The 18,806-nt window shown below is 36.6% G+C and overlaps 1 protein-coding gene across 2 annotated transcripts in view; it reads left to right on the top strand.

The window, feature by feature from the left end:
* The window catches only part of nup210 (nucleoporin 210), a 107,499-nt gene that overhangs the window by 51,579 nt on the left and 37,114 nt on the right, over window positions 1-18,806 (top strand). For both annotated transcript variants that reach the window (XM_060835549.1, XM_060835550.1), the window contains exons 13-26: window positions 586-784; window positions 6,562-6,707; window positions 8,017-8,238; window positions 9,499-9,672; window positions 10,255-10,447; window positions 10,537-10,643; window positions 10,818-10,922; window positions 11,005-11,106; window positions 12,925-13,053; window positions 13,866-13,993; window positions 14,155-14,290; window positions 14,498-14,560; window positions 15,270-15,449; window positions 18,713-18,793. In XM_060835549.1, the coding sequence (XP_060691532.1) occupies window positions 586-784; window positions 6,562-6,707; window positions 8,017-8,238; window positions 9,499-9,672; window positions 10,255-10,447; window positions 10,537-10,643; window positions 10,818-10,922; window positions 11,005-11,106; window positions 12,925-13,053; window positions 13,866-13,993; window positions 14,155-14,290; window positions 14,498-14,560; window positions 15,270-15,449; window positions 18,713-18,793 (1,965 nt within the window). The remainder of the gene's footprint in view (window positions 1-585; window positions 785-6,561; window positions 6,708-8,016; window positions 8,239-9,498; window positions 9,673-10,254; window positions 10,448-10,536; window positions 10,644-10,817; window positions 10,923-11,004; window positions 11,107-12,924; window positions 13,054-13,865; window positions 13,994-14,154; window positions 14,291-14,497; window positions 14,561-15,269; window positions 15,450-18,712; window positions 18,794-18,806) is intronic.

The raw sequence follows: 18,806 nt of genomic DNA, 5'->3' as shown, positions 1-18,806 counted from the left end.
ACTTCATCAAACCACCGGTCTGAACATTGTGATGAATCCCAATTGAAACTTACAAAAATTAGGAGGTTTGCTCTGGTTAGTACATGATTTAACTCTTATTTTAGAACAGCTATCAGACTTTTGTTTGATCATTCTTACGATGGTAAAAGTGCGAGTGGCACCAAAGTAAGTGATTTCAATAATATGAAAACTGAATATTTGTGTGAAAATAATGATCACCAGTTTTGATTTATTGATGTGTAAAATTAAATTTTCATTACATCAAATAATCCGAGTTGAGTCAGAAGGAATTGAGTCCAATACTCATTTCACACTTGTCTTGTTAAGAGTACATATTGAAGAAATATTATATTGGATATATCATCTTTGGGCTGTGATATTTAAACAGAAATTGTCTGCTTGCTTGGTGACTATATAAAAGTCTATGGTACTATTCAGATATGATCTGAGTTCCAGATAAGTGTTTAATCCTCTGCTATTTTTTTTAAAGTTCAGTGTTTTAATGGTTAATAACTTTGATAGATTTTAATTGTGATGTTTTTGATTTCAGTTTTTAATACAGTTTTAATGCTGTTTCTCTTTGAGGTTTATGTAATTGAGCCAATCCAGATGGAGTTTATACCTTGCCAAGTAGAAGCTCGAGTTGGGCAAATATTGGATTTACCACTCAAAATTTATGGTCTTATGAATGAGGAGACAGAAGAAAAAGTTATGTTAACTGACTGCTCCCATTTTGATCTTGTGGTGGAAATTGAGAATCATGGTATTTTCAAAACTGTAGAAGGTAATGAGAAGCATTGCTCTAATGATAAAATAATGAAAGAATGGTACTAATACTGTTTAGATATTTTTCAGGTAACTTAACAACAAATCTTCAACACAGTTGGGGATTAGGTTTGAAATACTTCACAGCAATGATATATTTTATGTAGCACTCTCAATATAATATGTCTCAAGACACTTCAGAGACACTTTGTCATTTGTTGTCATACTTTATCACATAAAATGTTAAGTCAGGTGACCAAAGACTTGATTCAAGAGGTCGGCTCATGATATCATGGTTTAAGGCCGAGGCAACTGAAGGTGTGCACATCGGTGATAGAGCAGTTGAGACCTTAGAGGCCAGAATTAAATGAGCACCGGGATCTGTAAAGGTGGAAATGATTTCAGAATTGGGAAAGGGTGTGGAATTTAAAGCAAGGTGAGAATTTTCTTGGCTGAGTGCCAATGTAATTCAGTGATCATTGGTGATAGATAAAGAGGATTTGGCAAGAGTTAAGACATGGGTTGCAGAATTATGGGTGATTGCGAGTGTTTGTTGCATGAAATGTGGGAGGCTGACCATTGCTTCATTGATTAGGTTTAGAGGTAATACAGGTATGGTAGAATATTTCAGCAGGTGAGTTGGTGCTCTCAGACTGTTGCGTGGGATAGGAATGGCATTAGAAGCAAAAAAGCATTTGGGAAAGGCACTGAAAGAAATGGCTTCAATCTTTCTAATGTTCAATTGGAGGGGTATTTGCTCATCATATTCTATGTTGCATGACGTGTAAACAGTGTATTAATTTAATAACAAACAAACATTGTGAGATAATGATGAGGTAGGCTGGATATCATAACTTTGAAAATGAAAGCTGTGCTTTCTTATATTAACAAGGCAGAATGTAGATGAGGAATATAATGTGTTGAGGGATACTGAGACTAACGTTGAAAATGGAAGAGAGCTATTTCAGGTGACTTATATAGCCGCAGTTAGAGGAGAGTGGAACAAGGTGAAAGCGATCTCATCGAGCACCAAGGAGTGGTTTGGAGGAGGATGTCACGGTCAACCATATATTGAAGGCTGCAAACAAGTTGGATTGATCCAGCAGTTGGTAGGATGATCTTTGTTTTAGTGATACAGCAATGCATGAACTCCTTGCGCATGTTGTGTGGGTAGGTATTAAGATAATTTGCAGTAGAAAAATAAACTAGGGTTTTCTTTGCACTCAAAGTGGATTGGAAATTTTAAGCAGTTTTTGTAGATAAGAGGTGGTTTCAGTCATATTTCTATGTGGTCCAGCCAGATCTAGTTGAAAGTGTTGCCTCCCTCATCCTTTTAAGCTTGTGATTCTTAGATAAGACCTTAAAGCATAGAGACAGGAGTAGGCCTTTTGGCCAATTGGTTCTGCTGTGCTATTCAATACGATCCCACTTTGCTTGCATCCACTTTCCTATCCATTCCACTATAACCCTTGATTCCTCTAATAATCAAAACTCGATCCATCTCAGCTTTAAATATACACAAGGATTCTGCCTCATAGCTCCCTGTGGAAGGAGTTCCAAACATATTCAATCCTCTGAGAGAAGAAATTCCTCCATATCTTGATCTTAAATTGGTGCTTCTTCATTCTGAGGCTCTGCTCTGTAGTCCGAGACTCTCCCATGAGGGGAAGCATCCTCCCTGCACTTTGCGGATCAAGCCCTTTAAGAATTTTATATGTCTCAGTAAGATCACCTTTCATTCTTCTACATTCTAGTAAATAGAGTTCCAACTTATTTAGCTTTTGCTCACAAGGCATTCCCTCCATACTGGGAATCAGTCTGAACTCTCTCCAATGAAATGATATCTTTCTTTAGATAAGGGGACAAAAACTGCTGAGTGCTCCAGAAGTGGTCTTGTACATTTGCATGGAAACATCCCTACTCTCATACTCCGTTCCCCCCAGAAATAAGGACCACCATTCCATTAGTCTTCCTTTATTACTTTGTGTTTCATGCACAAGTTTTCCCAAGTCCTTTTTTGTATTCCAGCTTTCTGCAGTTTTTGATATTTAAATTATATTTTCTTTTTTTCTCCATTACAAGTGAATAACCTCACATTTTCCCACTTTTTTTTAGATTACTTAGTGTGGAAACAGGCCGTTCGGCCCAACAAGTCCACACCGACCCGCCGAAGCACAACCCACCCATACCCCTACATTTACCCCTTACCTAACACTACGGGCAATTTAGCATGGCAAATTCACCTGACCCGCACATCTTTGGACTGTGGGAGGAAACCGGAGCACCCGGAGGAAACCCACGCAGACACGGGGAGAACGTCCAAACTCCACACAGTCAGTCGCCTGAGGCGGGAATTGAACCCGGGTCTCTGGCGCTGTGAGGCAGCAGTGCTAACCACTGTGCCACCCATATTTTATTTGCAGACTTTTTGCCCTTTGTTTAACAGATCAATATCTCTCAGTAAGATGGTTCTACATCTTGGATGCAACTACCCTTTCCACCTGTTTTAGTGTTGTCTGCAAATTTGGCTACAGTTGATTTGCATCCTCCTTCCAGGTCACTGATGTATACTGTAAACCGTTAACCCAGCACTGATCCTCTATGGAACCCACTGGCTACAGTTCACTAACCTAAACAGAACCAATTGTTCCCCCATCACATTAACTAGTTCTCTATCCATGCCAGTATAAAACCTCCAACAGCATGCACCCTAATGCCTTAACCTTTTGTGAGGTGCTTTGTATACCTTCTGAAAATCCACTGCAACTCTCTACCCACACTTTTCCAACAATAGGCCTGCCATTGGGCCTGCTTTTTGCTGTTGCCCACTTTTTGAATAGGAATATCACATTTGGCAGCTTTCAATCCTCATTTTTCCAAAAACATTCTTGGATTGTGAAGGAAATTACAACCAGTGCCTCTGCTAGCTCTGTAACTATTTCTTTAGGATCATAATGCAAGCCATCGAGGCTAAGGAGTCTGGGGTGAGGGGCATAGCTGGGGAGTAACCAAGCTGAGAATGCGTAATGGCTTTATTAGGGACTAGCGCATCAAACATTGAGATGAGGTTGCACTTGAATAAATCAATAGCCACACAAATGTTATGGTGAATGAAAAGTCAAATAGTGGTTGGCTGGAAGTGTAGTACATGCATAGGAATATAAGCAGGAAGTAAGCCTTTCAACTCCTCTAGCCTGCTCTACCATTCAACAAATTCATAGCTGATCTAGTTGCAGGGAGGTAGCAATGTTGTGATAATAGTAACTGGCTTCTTGAAAGTAGAGTCGCGGGTAGATAGGATAGTGAAGAAGGTGTTTGGTATGCTTTCCTTTATTGGTCAGTATATTGAGTAAGGGAGTTGGCAGGTCATGTTGCGGCTGTACAGAACATTGTTTAGGACACTTTTAGAATATTGCAGCAATTCTGGTCTGCTTCCTATCGGAGGATGTTGTGAAACTTTTTGAAAGGGTTCCGAAAAGCTGTTTTCCCTGAGGCATTGGAGACCGAGGGGTGGAGCTTATAGAGGTTTATAAAATCATGAGGGGCATGGGTAGGGTAAATAGACAAGGTCTTTTTCTTGGGGTGATGGAGTCCAGAACTAGAGGGCATAGGTTTAAGGTGAGAGAGAAAAGATATGAAAGACACCTAAGGGGCAACTTTTTCACGCAAAGTGTGTGTGTGTGTGCATAATGAGCTGCCAGAGGAAGTGGTGGAGGCTAGTACATTTGCAACATTTAAAAGCCATCTGGCTGGGTATATGAATAGAAAAGTTTTTGGATGGATATGGGGCGAGTGTTGGCAGGTGGGACTAGATTGGGTTGGGGATATCTGATCAGCATGAAATTGGTCCGAACGGTCTGTTTCCGTGCTGTACATAACTATGACTCTAGATGAGTAATATTAGCCCTAGGCTAATGTTCTGGGAACGTGGGTTCAAATCCTACCATGGTAAATGGTGAAGCTTTGTATTTGGTAAAAATCTTGAATAAAACATGAACCTAATGGTGATTATGTGATTTTTATCAGTTGTAAAAATCAACAATGTTCTTTTAGGGAAGGAAATTTGTCATCCTTCTCTGGTCTAATGTATATGTGACTCTAAATCCACAGCAATGTAGTTAATTCTTAACTGCCTTCTGGCAGTAAATGCCAAAAAGGCCAGATCTGACGAGCGAGTGTTTAAAAACAAGCAAGTGTTGCAAACACTTAGGAAGGCAAAATGGTATATTGCCCTTCATTGCAAGAGTTTTAAATATCTGAGCCTTGAAGGCACACAAAGTACACAGTCACCACATCAGCCCAAATGTATTACAGAGATTCACAACTCTTCGAAAGAAGCTTATCATTCAGTCCAATCTTAATCTCACATTGTTTAATTTTGTGTCCCCAATACAATTTACAGAACTGGAAAAGTTGATCAGTAGGGGCATTAATGTAGCCTTTTACTTATTTTGTAACAGGCTACACAAAATGTAATTTCTGCTTCTATTTTTCTTTTATCACCTGGAATGATGTGTAATTGTGAGCAATTACTGAAGCAAATTAAATTGTATATTTGTATCTCTGGAAATCAGCAGTCAAAAGGGACATAGTTTCTTTAATGTTTGTCCTGAGAAATAAGTAACCCCCAGATCCTTGCTGCTATTGGAGCAGCAGATGTTCATCAACTTAGGAATCATTCTTGTCAATGTCATCTCGATCTTTTTTGTTTTTATTCTAGAACTCAGCATTGTAGTGGAAAACTTGAACTCGGGATGCAAGTTTCTTTTTGAGATTAGTTTTAAATGACGTCCCTTTTCTTAATGGCAAAGTAAAACGCCATATTAATCACAACATGTCTTGAAATGAAAGCTGTTTTGTTGAGTGTAAGGAAGTTTAGTTAGCAGGCAATTGAGCCTTGCAAGGCCGGAAGGTCTTAGCTTCAATTTATAGTCACCACAAAGTAGCTGATTTCAACCAATATGAAGGAAAAGTTGACCTACTCATTCATTGGATTTGACGTCAATTATGCCCTTTTTTTTCATTCTCTAATCAACAACCCATTGAATAGCTCATTGGGTTTTTTTTCAGGGTTTCTCAAAGACTTTTGGTTTGGGTAAAATGCTTGGTATTTATAAATTCATATGCTACCAGAGAGCTTTTGGATTTCAGTGTGGAGGAGAAAATATTGATTTCAGTCATCAGGAGGAGAAGATGCATTTTTAAAGACCATGCACATAAAGCTTTTTTACCTTTGTTGGTTAATACCAATTAAATTTAAGTTTTTAAACATGCATTATAAAGTTCATAGGTAAATTTGTCAAGCAGCATTACTGATGTAGAATATAGTGTATGTTTTTGATTAACTCCTGCTTTTAATGTCCAGTAAATTGAGTCATTGGGCTCATTTCAGTTTAGTTTGTGCATACCTGTTTAACCAAGATGGAGTGTATATTATAATGACTCCTCTTCAATCAGGACAAATCTATCTGCTTTATACAGTTTTTCATTGTAGAAAATTTATGGCAGGATAGAAAATTCTCATCACAAGTTTTCTACTGTTTAATGATTATATCATTTATCATGAAGTGATGTATGTATCTCTACGGAGCAAATAAGTTTGAATATTCCTATGTTCTTAAATGGGAAGAGTTTAGTTAGGATCAAAAGGAAATGTGTTCTGTTTGTTTGACACTTGAAGCCAAATAATAATACAAATTATTAGATGTAGTATTGTTTTACAGCATCTCACAAGGTTAAATGGCTACATTTATGATTTTTGTAAAGGCTATGTTTATTAAATTTGTTTGTTACCAGGGAGACTGGAGCCAGGCCCCAAACACTGCAGTGGAATAAGAGTTCAAGCTGAGGCTCAGGGTTACACAACTCTTGTGGTTAGCTACAGTCACGGTCATGTGTACCTTACAACTTCCATCACTATTGTTGCATATGTGCCTCTCAAAGTAAGTATTAATAATAAAAAGTTTATTTATGGCTGTACGTAGCCCCCTCTGTGTCTATTCTATAAAAATCATCATAATCTTATGTCTCTCCACAGTTGTTATTTTGGTGTTGCTATTTGTGTAAATTTACACATCTTGCTTTTTTGTTTATCAAGTTGTAATATTCCACCAAGGTGCAAGGAAAATTGTCATCCAGTCAAAAAGGAGTTGAGAGAGAGAGAGAAGTTTAAAAATGAAAAGCTTTATTTTTAAGCAGGATTGTGACAACAAAACAAGGAAGAATTAGTGCAATTGAGGCTGCAGGGGGAGTTCTGAAGTGTAGTGTTGCAAGGTTCAGGACACTGCTGCCAATAACAGAGGTTCATCAGACACTAGTCAGGGACACTAAGTTTGGAAGAGATATGGAGGTACAGTATGTTAGAATGAGGTTAAGGTTAGTTGGGAGTAAGGTGAAGCCATGGAAAGTTTAAAATTAAACCACACATTTCAAAACCTTAAGGAATTGTAAGCTAAAGTAGCACAGATGCAAAGGGCAAGTTGGTATTGGCATGAAATGGATTGTAAGTTGCAGAGGTAGATGATGGAGAATGAGAACCGATGGAGAGTGTTATATTAATTGTTTCTGGAAATGACCAAGTTGAAGGTTTTTTTTTCAGGGGCAGATGGGCTGTAGTGAGGAGGGGTATAATCACTGTTAGAGAATTGGAAGTGGGCAGCCTTGACTAATGATCAGGGTATGGAGTTAGATACCTCGTTTGTCAATAACCAAGACACCAAGATTCTGAACAGTCTGATGAGTCTGAAATGATGCTCACAATCTGGGTTGATGGTCATGTGGAAATTTTGCAGTTTCCATAACTCTGGAGTTTTCAAGGGGCTCTCTAATCCATCTTAAATTAAGAATGTCATGAAAAATCATCACCTGCAATGTTGCGAAATGCTTTGGAAAACTATTTGTATCAACATGTCTTTTATGTAGCACTTGTGTCATGAAAGATAAGTTTGACTGACCTTTGTTAATTATACTGTACTTGCCATATTTAGAAGTTACCTCTGCCAGATTGAGCATTAATTTGTTTATTTTTGCATATTGTGCAATTATATGAATATACAAATGACTTGTATTTCTGCAATGGCTTCCACTAGCTGCCATTCATAAACCATAGTTTTAAAATAAAAATGCATTAAAATAAAATTACAGCACAAAAACATAATTTGCATTCACATTACTAATTTTCAGAAAATCTGAGTTTGAGGTAGTGATAACTCATAACATCTTTTATCTGTCCATTTTTTACAAACATTTCAGGCTGTTGATCCAGTATCTGTTGCCTTGGTAACTTTGGGATCCTCGAAGGATATGCTATTTGAAGGAGGTCCCATGCCCTGGGTCTTGGAGCCCTCAAAGTTCTTTAGAGATCTTACAGCTGAAAATGAAGGAAGTATTATTCTTCACCTGGTTAGCTCCCCAGCATTTAGAAATCAACCTAAGCACGTAGTGAGAGCTACCTGTACAGCATTGGGAGAACAGGTAAGAAAAAACCTTTCTCTGTATCTTGTATTACGAGACTAAGAAGCTTTACAGCAGTTGCTCTGTACATGCTTAAAACTGTACAATAATATGTTGACTGTATCAACTTTTTTTGCACTTATTTTTTGAGGGAATGCCCTACAACATTTAGAATCCTCACTAGTACAAAGGACGTTCCTCGGGATTCTTCAGGGTACTGTCCTAACACAGCATACAGGCTTGGACATAGAGTGGCAAGTAACATTGCTGTGCATTTGTGTGTTGGGGGTTACGACCTTCCACAGAAAACAATATTTCAACCCATGGCAATTACAATTAATAAAACTACACCATCACATCCTGGGGTGTTGCCATTCACCAGAAATGTAACTGAACCAAAACATGCTCTGGCTGCAAAAACACATCAGTTGCTGGGAATTCTGTAGTGCATTAATTTCCTTCCTTACTCCAATGACTGTCCACTATCTTCAAGGTACAATTGGAAGAATGATAGACATTTTTCTACTTGCTTAGATGAGAGCAGCTCAACACCGCCCAAAGATCAGCAAAAGGACAGATACTCTGAATACAAGCTAATAATTAATTTCATCTCTCACAGTATTAATGCACAGTGAAAGCAACGTATGTTGTATGAAGATGCACTACAGTAACTTGGTAAATGGTCCTTTTAACAAAAGCCTTGAAACTTGCAATGTCTGCCATGTAGAAGAACAAGGGAACATCTTAAGTCATCTTCAGAGTGCATAAAGTCATAGATTTAAGTAAAGTTAGGATGAAATTCTAACATAGCAAAAACACCACAGTGGAAAAATTAGGTTGAATTCCCTAATTCTGGGAAATCTTATGGAAACCACGTGCATAGTTCCAAAAAGTGACTGACTTTCATGTCTGAATGTTTTGATGTACACCCTTTTCTCTCTCATTTGGTTGGGTCAAAACCATAGAGCTCCCTTCCTAGTGGCACAGTGGTTTTAATTGACATACAATCTGACTCAAGAAAACAATTTTCTTGAACTGTTCAGAGTAAGAATTAAACTACCTTTTTCAACAATGTTCACATCTCATGACCAAATACAAGAAAAGATAAGCATATATTAAGAATGCTGAGTTTAATAGATCTGTGCAGTGTCATAATTTTTTGATACTTTTTGATTTAAGAAAATCTATCACTTCTCTCCTGATTTTAAAGAATATGTCAGATCCATTAGTTGATGTTTGTCACTCTAAACTATGTATCATGTGTACTCTCTCTTCCCTTAGGTATTGGCTTTGACAGTGGGGAACAAACCTAGTTTAAAGAATGCTTTCCCTGCAGTGGAACCAGCTGTTGTCAAGTTTATTTGTGCTCCCCCATCTAGGCTAACTTTGGCTCCAATATACTTGAATCCTCAACTGGATTTATCATGTCCTTTGCTTCAACAAAATAAACAAGTTGTAAGTCTTAATTTGATGTGCTCTAAAATTGAAAAATGAATGTTTCTATTGCAATATTTTGTTTTGTATTTCTAAAGTGGTTATCATGTTCCAATCAGATATTTTATCCATTTGTTTTTTTCTTTTCTTTTTATTTAATTCCTGGGATAACAGGTGTGACTGGCTAGGCTAGAGTTAATTGCCCATCCCTAATTTCTCAAAGGGCAGTTAAGACTCAGCCACACTGCTGAGTGGAGTCGCATGTAGGCCAGGTCAAGGAAGGATGTCAGAGCTCCTTCACTAAGGAATATTAGATTTTTATAATAAACAACTGTGGATCTTTGGTCATTTGAGTCAGCTTTTTCATTTTAAGATATTTTATTGAACTTAAATTTCACCATCCACATGGCAGGATTCAAATGCATGTCCCCATAGGTTCTGGATTGCTAGTCAAGTCACAATACCATTATGCCACCGCAATTGCTACACATGTCAAGTTAATGCACTTAATAGGACTTTTTCTTTTTATATTGGATCTTTTAATTTTAATTTGTTTGAAAAGAGAATATTCAAAATGTACTGTAATTTTTTTTAATCTTCCAGGTTCCTGTGTCAAACTATCGTAACCCCATCCTCGATTTGGAAGCATTCGATCAGCAAGGACGTAGATTTGATAACTTTTCCTCCCTTACCATTATTTGGGAATCATCAAAACTTTCCCTAGCCAGCATTGAACTAAGTATGCCAATGCAAATGAATGAAAAAGATCATGGAAATGGACAAAAGAAACAACATGGTATTCACATGATTAAAAGTATATTGCTTGCTCAATGCAATAGTTTGTTTACTTGGACAATGCGTTTTACTTTAGCTTTTTTAAATCAGGTTTGCAAACTGTGCTGGTTCATCGTGAATCAGGGACTACATCTATCACTGCAACTGCAACAGGCTATCAGCAGGAACATCTGAATGCAGCTAAAGTTAAATCTGTGGTATGTTAACTAGTTGGGGTAAAACAACTCCGTGCTGACTTGAATGACTGAGTTTTTTAATGAGTAGTTTAAACCCTCATACTGTATTGTCATTGCTTACTTATTATCCAGTTAGATGTTAAAAATTATGACTAATGAGTATTCTAATTTTATTAATACTTTCTTTTGTAATAGTATGAACCATTGATACCTGTATCGGCTACAATTGAGTTGTTGCTTGTGGAAGATGTCAAAGTTATTCCTGACAATGTCACCATTTACAACCATCCCAATGTTAAGGTAATGATGTTTTTTTTAAATCTTATTTGACCACAATCTATTTTCTTCAATTAAGAGCTTTCAATCTTTTTCTGGCTAAAAGGCAGAGCTTTCACTCAAGGAAGGATCAGGATACTTTTTCATTAATACAACTGCAACAAATCTAGCGAGGATCAACTACCAGGAGGCGCAAGGAATTGCTCAGGTGAGTCAATCATTACTTGTACGACACTATGTGGGGGATGGGAGAAGTTCCTGTGTATTCTTGGCTCAGTAGTCCTGAAAGTATTGGTTAGCTAGGATGCAGTGATCAAAGTTATGTGAAATGTTTAAAAGTTTGGATTGTCAATTTTATGAACACCACTGTGGAGTTGTGCAGAAATTGAAAATTCTTGGTAAAAATTTGTTTTAAAGATTAGTGTAATGATAATTGTATAGCTCGTACAAACCATAGTTTAAAGCATTTGGAGGAAAGTGCAGTACCCTCATAAGCTAAGTAGTCTTTTTTTTCATGTCTTGCACTAATAAAATTCTCAAAACCACTTTCTTTTAACAATATAGAATTACATTCCGCTCCCCTCCACCAGCTCTTCTTACCCTCTCCATCCCATCCCCTGTTGTATCGACAACGTAGTCAATAATTTAGTTTCAGTACAGATTCTGATATGCATGTAGCCAACAGCTACAGGCTCTGCCAGAAATGTGTGCATTTAACACAAGAATTTCTACTTCTTTTGGGTCCTGAGCAATGCAAAACAGTTCCATTTTAAATTGCAAATTCTCTATTCCTGATGAAGGGCCTTTGCCTGAAACATCGATTTTCCTGCTCCTCAGATGCTTCCTGACCTGCTGTGCTTTTCCAGTACCACTCTGATCTAAATTCTAGTTTCCAACATCTGCAGTCCTCACTTTTGCCTTTTTGAATTTAAGCAAAGCGAGGCAATCATAAACATGTAGCTACTGTAAGGAGGGCTATGTTTTATTTTCCCTGCTTAATAGCTTATCAGTTCGGTAAGACATTGAAGTTCAAGCCAGCAACTTACTTAGGACCAATTAGGATACAGGTAAGCAAAATGAAAACTCGTGAACTCACCCCTGCTAAAGGATGAATTACAAAATGACATTGCAATATCGCCAAATATATATGAAACTTATTTTTAGAAGAGAAGTATTACAAATTCTTAATTCTACTAGATTTTAAAGTAACATCTGTGGATATGGATCAAAAATAGTTATTCAACTGCATTTTGGTCTGTGCGTACAATTTATTCCTGTGTAGTGGTGCGACAAAAAAAATTATTGGGTAATTTTTTCACACCTCATTCTTGGGTACAGTTTCATTTTGATCTAAAATTGTTTTTATATTAGTTATTTATTTCACATTGACAACATGACTGTGTGACTTGGCTAGTAGCTGTGCAAGAACTTGGATATGTTAAATTCTGAACAGGGGCAGAGTTTCCTGTGATTTTTGTTTGGGAGTGAAGCCTTCGTACTCCAAATAGCAATGCAAATGGAGATGTAGGTGATGTGGTCAGTAACTTCCAATGCTAGAAATGACCATACCTTCTGACTTTCATTAGATTCTTCTTTGGATGATTTTAAAATGCCAAATTGAGATTGCACTGATGGAAGGGTCTGCACAATGAGACTGTCTTGAATCTTCAAGAAAATGTTAAGGCACAATTAAAAGGAATCCTTGTAGCACAGGACTGATGATCATTGAGGCAGGACCAACTAGAAAAGATAAAGTCCTTTTGTTTTCTCCCCCTTGCCATTTTGGTGACAAAGACACAATGGTCTCCAAATAGTGAACAGAATTTATTCCCCCCGAAGACATGGATATTGGCCTGGCCCATGCAAGTATGGCATCTTCTCACTCATCCTACATGCTCTGGAAAAATTGGCAATGTAGGCCACCACCAGTGTTTGTTATTCCACCAGTATGATTGGTGGAATCATGACCTGCATACTGTTTCTAAGACTTTTCATCTACAAAATTATTATTTTCTGTCTTTTATAGGTACTGCCAATTCATCCAGGAAAGTTGACTGTTTTAGTCCATGATTTGTGCCTTGCTTTTTTGGGGCCTGCTAAAGCTGAAGTACATGTGTCTGACATACTGGAGTTATATGTACGAGTTGTGGATAAGGTTGGTTAAAGGATATTAGTTTTTTTTCTTTTATTTTTCTTAAATGCAGATAAGTGGACAAAATTGAGCAATAATTTTTATAAGTGAAGATAATACGCACAAACAAGCTTCAATTTGCAGAATTAGTAAAGCACAGTCAAGGTACAAGCTTGATCAACTCCTTATTGATGGGACATTAAAACCAAGGAGGTTATAATACAAGCATTCAACAAGATGATAAAGATAGCTACAGTTATGGGAAGAAAATATGATATTAAAATTAGTTTCACCGGCACATAAAGGTTAAAATAGATTTAATAGTGTATTTTGAAATATCAAAGATTTTGCTCGGTGAAATTGGAGAATACCAGTTTTCCCTGTTTCTGGAAATAGTAAAAAGTTACCATTATTCGGGAGGTGAGGAAAGCTATTTGGAGAAGTTTGTTTATATAATTTGCACTTTGAAATTGTAGTATTTCACTATTGCAAATAGCTGAGGCAAACTTCCAGGTGAAAAATTAGGTTCATTTGTAAGTGGAGGAACATTAAAGATTATAGAGAGTGATCAGAGCATTAAATTGAAATGAAAATAGTACGGGTTCTGAAATGTGAAATAATGTTGGCAATAAATGGGTATTGGAAAACTGTAATATAACAGGTTTTAAGTGCAAAGGCAGAGGAAGAAGGATTGTAAAAGTGTATTAGGAAAGGCTTCTGATTATGTAGATGGTGAAAGCGTCAGTGACAAAAGGGATGACAGTACAGAGCAAAATGAGATTGTAATGGGTATTTAAGTCTTTAATACAAAATGTTCTCAATTTTGTCTTCCACAGGTGGAGATTGGAAACACAGTTAAAGCCTATGTGCGAGTATTGGATTATTCGAGAAAACCTTTCTTTTCCAAGTACTTCAAATTCATGAATTTAAAGCTGAAAGCAGCTTCTCAAATAGTTTCAATAGAGTAAGTAACCTTGTTCAGATTTGTAAGAATGATAGCTTTTGGATTAGAGACCAGGCTCTACAGATGTCACTGTTGAGTTGTGAACTCATTTTACATCCTCCATAATTTTAAAGGCTTGATTTGTTATAGTTTATTTCTTGAATGTATGCTTTTTGTTTTAGGCCACTTGATGAAATCCTTGATGATTACACTGCTAGTTTTACAGTTCAGGGTAAAGCAATAGGGCAGACCAGTTTGACAGCAACTGTAATGAATAAAGATGGGAGAAAACTAAGTTCTGCACCTCAGCAAGTTGAAGTAAGTTGAGCATATTTCCTCAAGTAATGTAAATAATTAAAAACACTTTGTTATCACAGTTGTTTAAAAATGCACAGAACTGTCAAAATGTAATCTTAAGTTGAAAAATTAGGGGGGGGGCATGAGAGGGAGTGGTTGGAATTTCTGGTATCTCAATTTAAAACGAAATTAGTTTGAATTTCATTTTGACTTTGTTCTATTCTCTAGGTATTTCATCCCTTTCGATTGATTCCAAAGAAAGTAACACTCATTGTGGGTGCAATGATGCAGGTATGTTGTGTCAGGATGAGATTTGTTTTTGGTAATTGAAAAATTCTGCTTAAGTAGTTACCATCCATCTTTTGGAAGATGTTAAATTCAGTTTCCTAAAATCAACTGGCATTTGCACTATCAAAATTAATGCCTGAATTTTGTATTGCTTTGGTTAAAGAATATTGATGAATCCGTTGTTAAAACGACATCCAAAGCTGGTTTCATTGTGTTTTTGCTTCAGCAATTAAATCAATATTATATCAATCTCAAAATTGGAATGTGTCCATGTTAGACAAAATGTGCTGTTGCTCTGTCTCCGTACCAAAACGTTACAACTTGTTCACATTGGTTAGTCTAATAGTACAATATTAGATGTACAGGAAAGCTGTACAAGCCCAGACCAATATGCAAAGCAATGCTGGTTTGAGCAGTCAGAATTACTGATAGTTGACCTTCAAAAGATTTTCTGTCACTCCATCAGAGATGTCAAATAGCAGTTGAAAATAACTTTTTTTTCCCCAATTTTCCTAATATCATTCTTCGATTGCTGAGTAGCAAATGAATAAGATGCAAAAGCTGCTCCAGTTACTGTTGCTTTGAGAATTTTTGTCACCAAGCTTTGAGAACAAAAATCTATGCTCCTCTGATTTTGAGGAGCAAAATTTTGAATGTTAAAAGGCATTTTTTAAAATTAAAATGCTCATTTCAACACATTACTGTATTGTAGATTACTTCTGAAGGAGGCCCGCAGCCACAGTCTAACATCCTGTTTTCTATAAATGATGAAAACCTTGCCACTGTAAATAACACTGGGCATGTAAAGGGGCTCACAGTTGGAAATGGCAAAGTGACTGGTGTAGTTCAAGCTGTTGATGCTGAAAGTGGCAAAATAGTGGTGATTTCTCAGGTAAGAGAAAAATAGAAATCTGTACCTTAAATGTATTTTACTTTCCATTAAATTTTTTTCCATTTAACAATAATCAGTAATATCTTTTATTTATATGTCTGATGTCTTCTACACTAAAATATGAGAATTCCTGTGCAAGTTATGCACTGTTTCAGAGTATGTTAATGTAGAAATTTATATGGAATCTATAGCTTCTGTAAATATATACCACAGCTGAAGCCTTAATTTTTATGAAGTGATTTAAGTTTTAAATTGATTGACACTTTCAGGTTTTCTATTCATTTTTATGTCTCTTGTAATAGCTATTAAATAACCTTTTTTATTTTACCATCGTAACAAATTATCCAGAAGAAGTGTCAACATTTCGCCCAAACATTTTATGATATAATCATGAATTGTTATCATTTAGGCTAGAACCCTTCTTTTGTCCACAAAAGCATTACATTCTGATATCTTGTTTGTTCAGTGCTTTTCACCTCCACTACCTAATCGTGAAATCTGTGCCCTCTATTTATTACACAGGGGGAGAAGGTTCATTGATAGGGTTAGTTTGGATCATCAGTTTGACATTTGCTTACGATGCTTTGAAATGATGCCCCATTTGTCTTACTGTTGCAATAAATTATATTTCACAGTTACTATTTTCATACACTTCACTCTTATGACATGGTCTTGAAGTATGAATGCTTCCTCGCTGGAAAGAAATGTTTCTCCAATGTTTCCTCATAATTCAGATTCTCTTGTACAGAGCCAGCTATCAGCCCATTGACACTCTCCTGCACCATCTGGTTTATTCAATAGCTTTTCTGTTTGTCATGAGCAAGACATGGAAACAGTGTATAATGTACAAAACCCTGATCATGAGAACCATTTGATTTTTTTTCCAATTTGTTTTCTATTATTTTGTTAGGCATTTTAGTTGAACATATAAATGATAGTTATGTCTGTTAGGATGTTTTTCTACATCTTTCTTATTTCAGCCTTGAAGAATGCATGTCATCCATTTCTTTCTTTCCATGTATCATGAGAATTGAATTTGTCTTTTGTCTGTTCATGTACGTATCTCTTGTAGTATTTTAAAAATCCTTTCATTGCCCCTCAGTTATTGACTGTGCGAATTAAAGTAATTTGACATCCCACTCATTCCTCCCATTTTGCAACCTCTTGACAATTCCTGCTTCAAGTTTCAATTGTTTACTTTGCTTCAGGTAACTTCCTGGATCCCCACTGCTTTGAGGTTAACCTTTTCATATGGATTTTGACAAATGCCTTTTTGCCCATCTCGGGGCACCCTTTCTTCACTTTGAAGATTTGATCAGGGAATTGATTTCCTTCACCCTCTTCCAATTTGACTGCTCTGAACAAATTCACTAAACCAAACCATCAACTGGCAAAACAGTGCACCTGAGGACTGTTTTCTTGACGTTGGCCGTTAACTGCCTGATCTTAACACATATTGCTGGGATGTTTCTGATATGGAGAAGAGAGGCACAGTTTCCCAGCACCTCTCCAACTCTCACCTCAAAATTAATATGGTTAACCAAATTCACAGTTTTGTGAATAAACATCAATTGAGATCCTTTGTTTACAATTATGCTTGCTTTGACCTTTGAAGTTAAAAATAATGGACAATATCAGAACACCTCCATTACTTTTAATTTTGTTTGCAATGGTGTCTATCTGATTTTTTTTAAACAATGAAATCACTTATATTGGCATTATTATTTAATTTGTGTTGAATTTATTTTCATGCAGTTATCAAGTGTTCAAATGATGACCATTTGCGAGTAAGTCAGGCCTATTGCAGGCTTGAGCATATAATTTAAGCTTGAAGTGTAGTACTATTGGACTACATTATCAGATGTGTGCTGTCTTTCTGTTAAGATATTAAATTGAGGTTCTGCTACAATTGGATGCATATATAAAATATTTCTTGAGCATTATTTGAAAAAGAATTGGAGTGTTCAACTAATTCTGGCTAGCATTAATTTGTCAAGTTGATGATAATGGGTATAGGTTGCCTGTTGCATTTGGATTGAAAAAGACCACATAAAAGTAACTAACTTCCTGCAAAGACTTTGAGCTGCTTTAATTATGAAAAATATTATACACATGTAAACACTTTTTTTTATATCAGAGCCTACTTAATGTTTTGTTAGCACATCTATTGTCAGTAGAGGCTATTTAATGAAGGTACACGTAAAGGAGATTTTTTGATTTTCATTGTGATGATCTTTCTTCTGTCACATAATAATACCATCTGATTTTGTTTTATACTCAATAATGCACAGTTGTAAAAGGTTGAAACTATCTCATACTATTTTTCTAAACTGATGTACTGATTTTTTGTTCTGCTGGATAGCTATCACCAGAACCTATTTGTCAGTACTGTCATCTGTAGTCCATTCTAGAATCTCCAGTATTGATGTTTGCTGTCTGGAACAGTGGGTCCATCCTGTAGTAAACTGCAGGGAAATACAATTTAGTTGGAAGATGCTTGACCTAAATTTTAAGTTGCCCTTTTGTTGCTCTACTAATGACTGTAGAATTGCCAAGCACCAACATCTTTATGCAGTTCAGATAGTTCTAACTCTGGTCACCAAGTCTTTAGCTGAAGTAGACAACAAAAGAGATGCAATAAAACAGCAAATAAGGATCGTTTCTTCTTTAAAACGACCGTGAAACTACTTCATAGGGAGTAGTCACGTAGTATGAACTGAACTGACTCTTGTTTGACTTTACACTGCTTTGATTATAAGTAAGGTAAAGTCACTGTAGGCCCAGAGGACCACAGAGCTCCTCCAAGGCCCTGAGTTTATCCTGAATATAACCATACCTCAAGTGAGCATCAAGCTTGAGAAGACAGTGCCTTCATGGTAACCTCAGCTGGTACTGGAGTTGAAATTGCCATGTTGGTGGCATCTGCATCGCAAACCAGCTGTCCAGCCAACTGAGGTAACTGGTTCCTGCTATTTTATGTAATATATAATTGATATTCCAGTGTTATAATCAATGCAACAGACATTTCTGATCTTGGATAGGTTATTGCTGTAAAGTATTGCAACTGTATTGTAAATTTTTTCTAACCTGAAGTCAGTCATGCAGGTGAGGATTTGGCAATAGTGCTTTGTTTTAATGAAGACCTTTGCAACCACACAACCACAAAGCCGATCACTGTTACAGTAAATTAGGAATAAAAGTGTTTGTTTGACCACTCATACAGGTCTACATTATATAACCTATTTTTTTTTATTTTCTTAAAGGATGAAGTAGAAGTAGAAGTGGTTCAGCTTAAAGCTGTGAGAATACATGGACCCATTACAAGAATGAAGACTGGCACTCTGGTAATTCAATGTT

This window comes from Hemiscyllium ocellatum, chromosome 14 (genome assembly GCF_020745735.1).
Source record: "Hemiscyllium ocellatum isolate sHemOce1 chromosome 14, sHemOce1.pat.X.cur, whole genome shotgun sequence".
Taxonomy (NCBI): domain Eukaryota; kingdom Metazoa; phylum Chordata; class Chondrichthyes; order Orectolobiformes; family Hemiscylliidae; genus Hemiscyllium; species Hemiscyllium ocellatum.
Note: the sequence above shows the minus strand (reverse complement) of the source record. Positions and strands in the feature narration are given on the sequence as shown.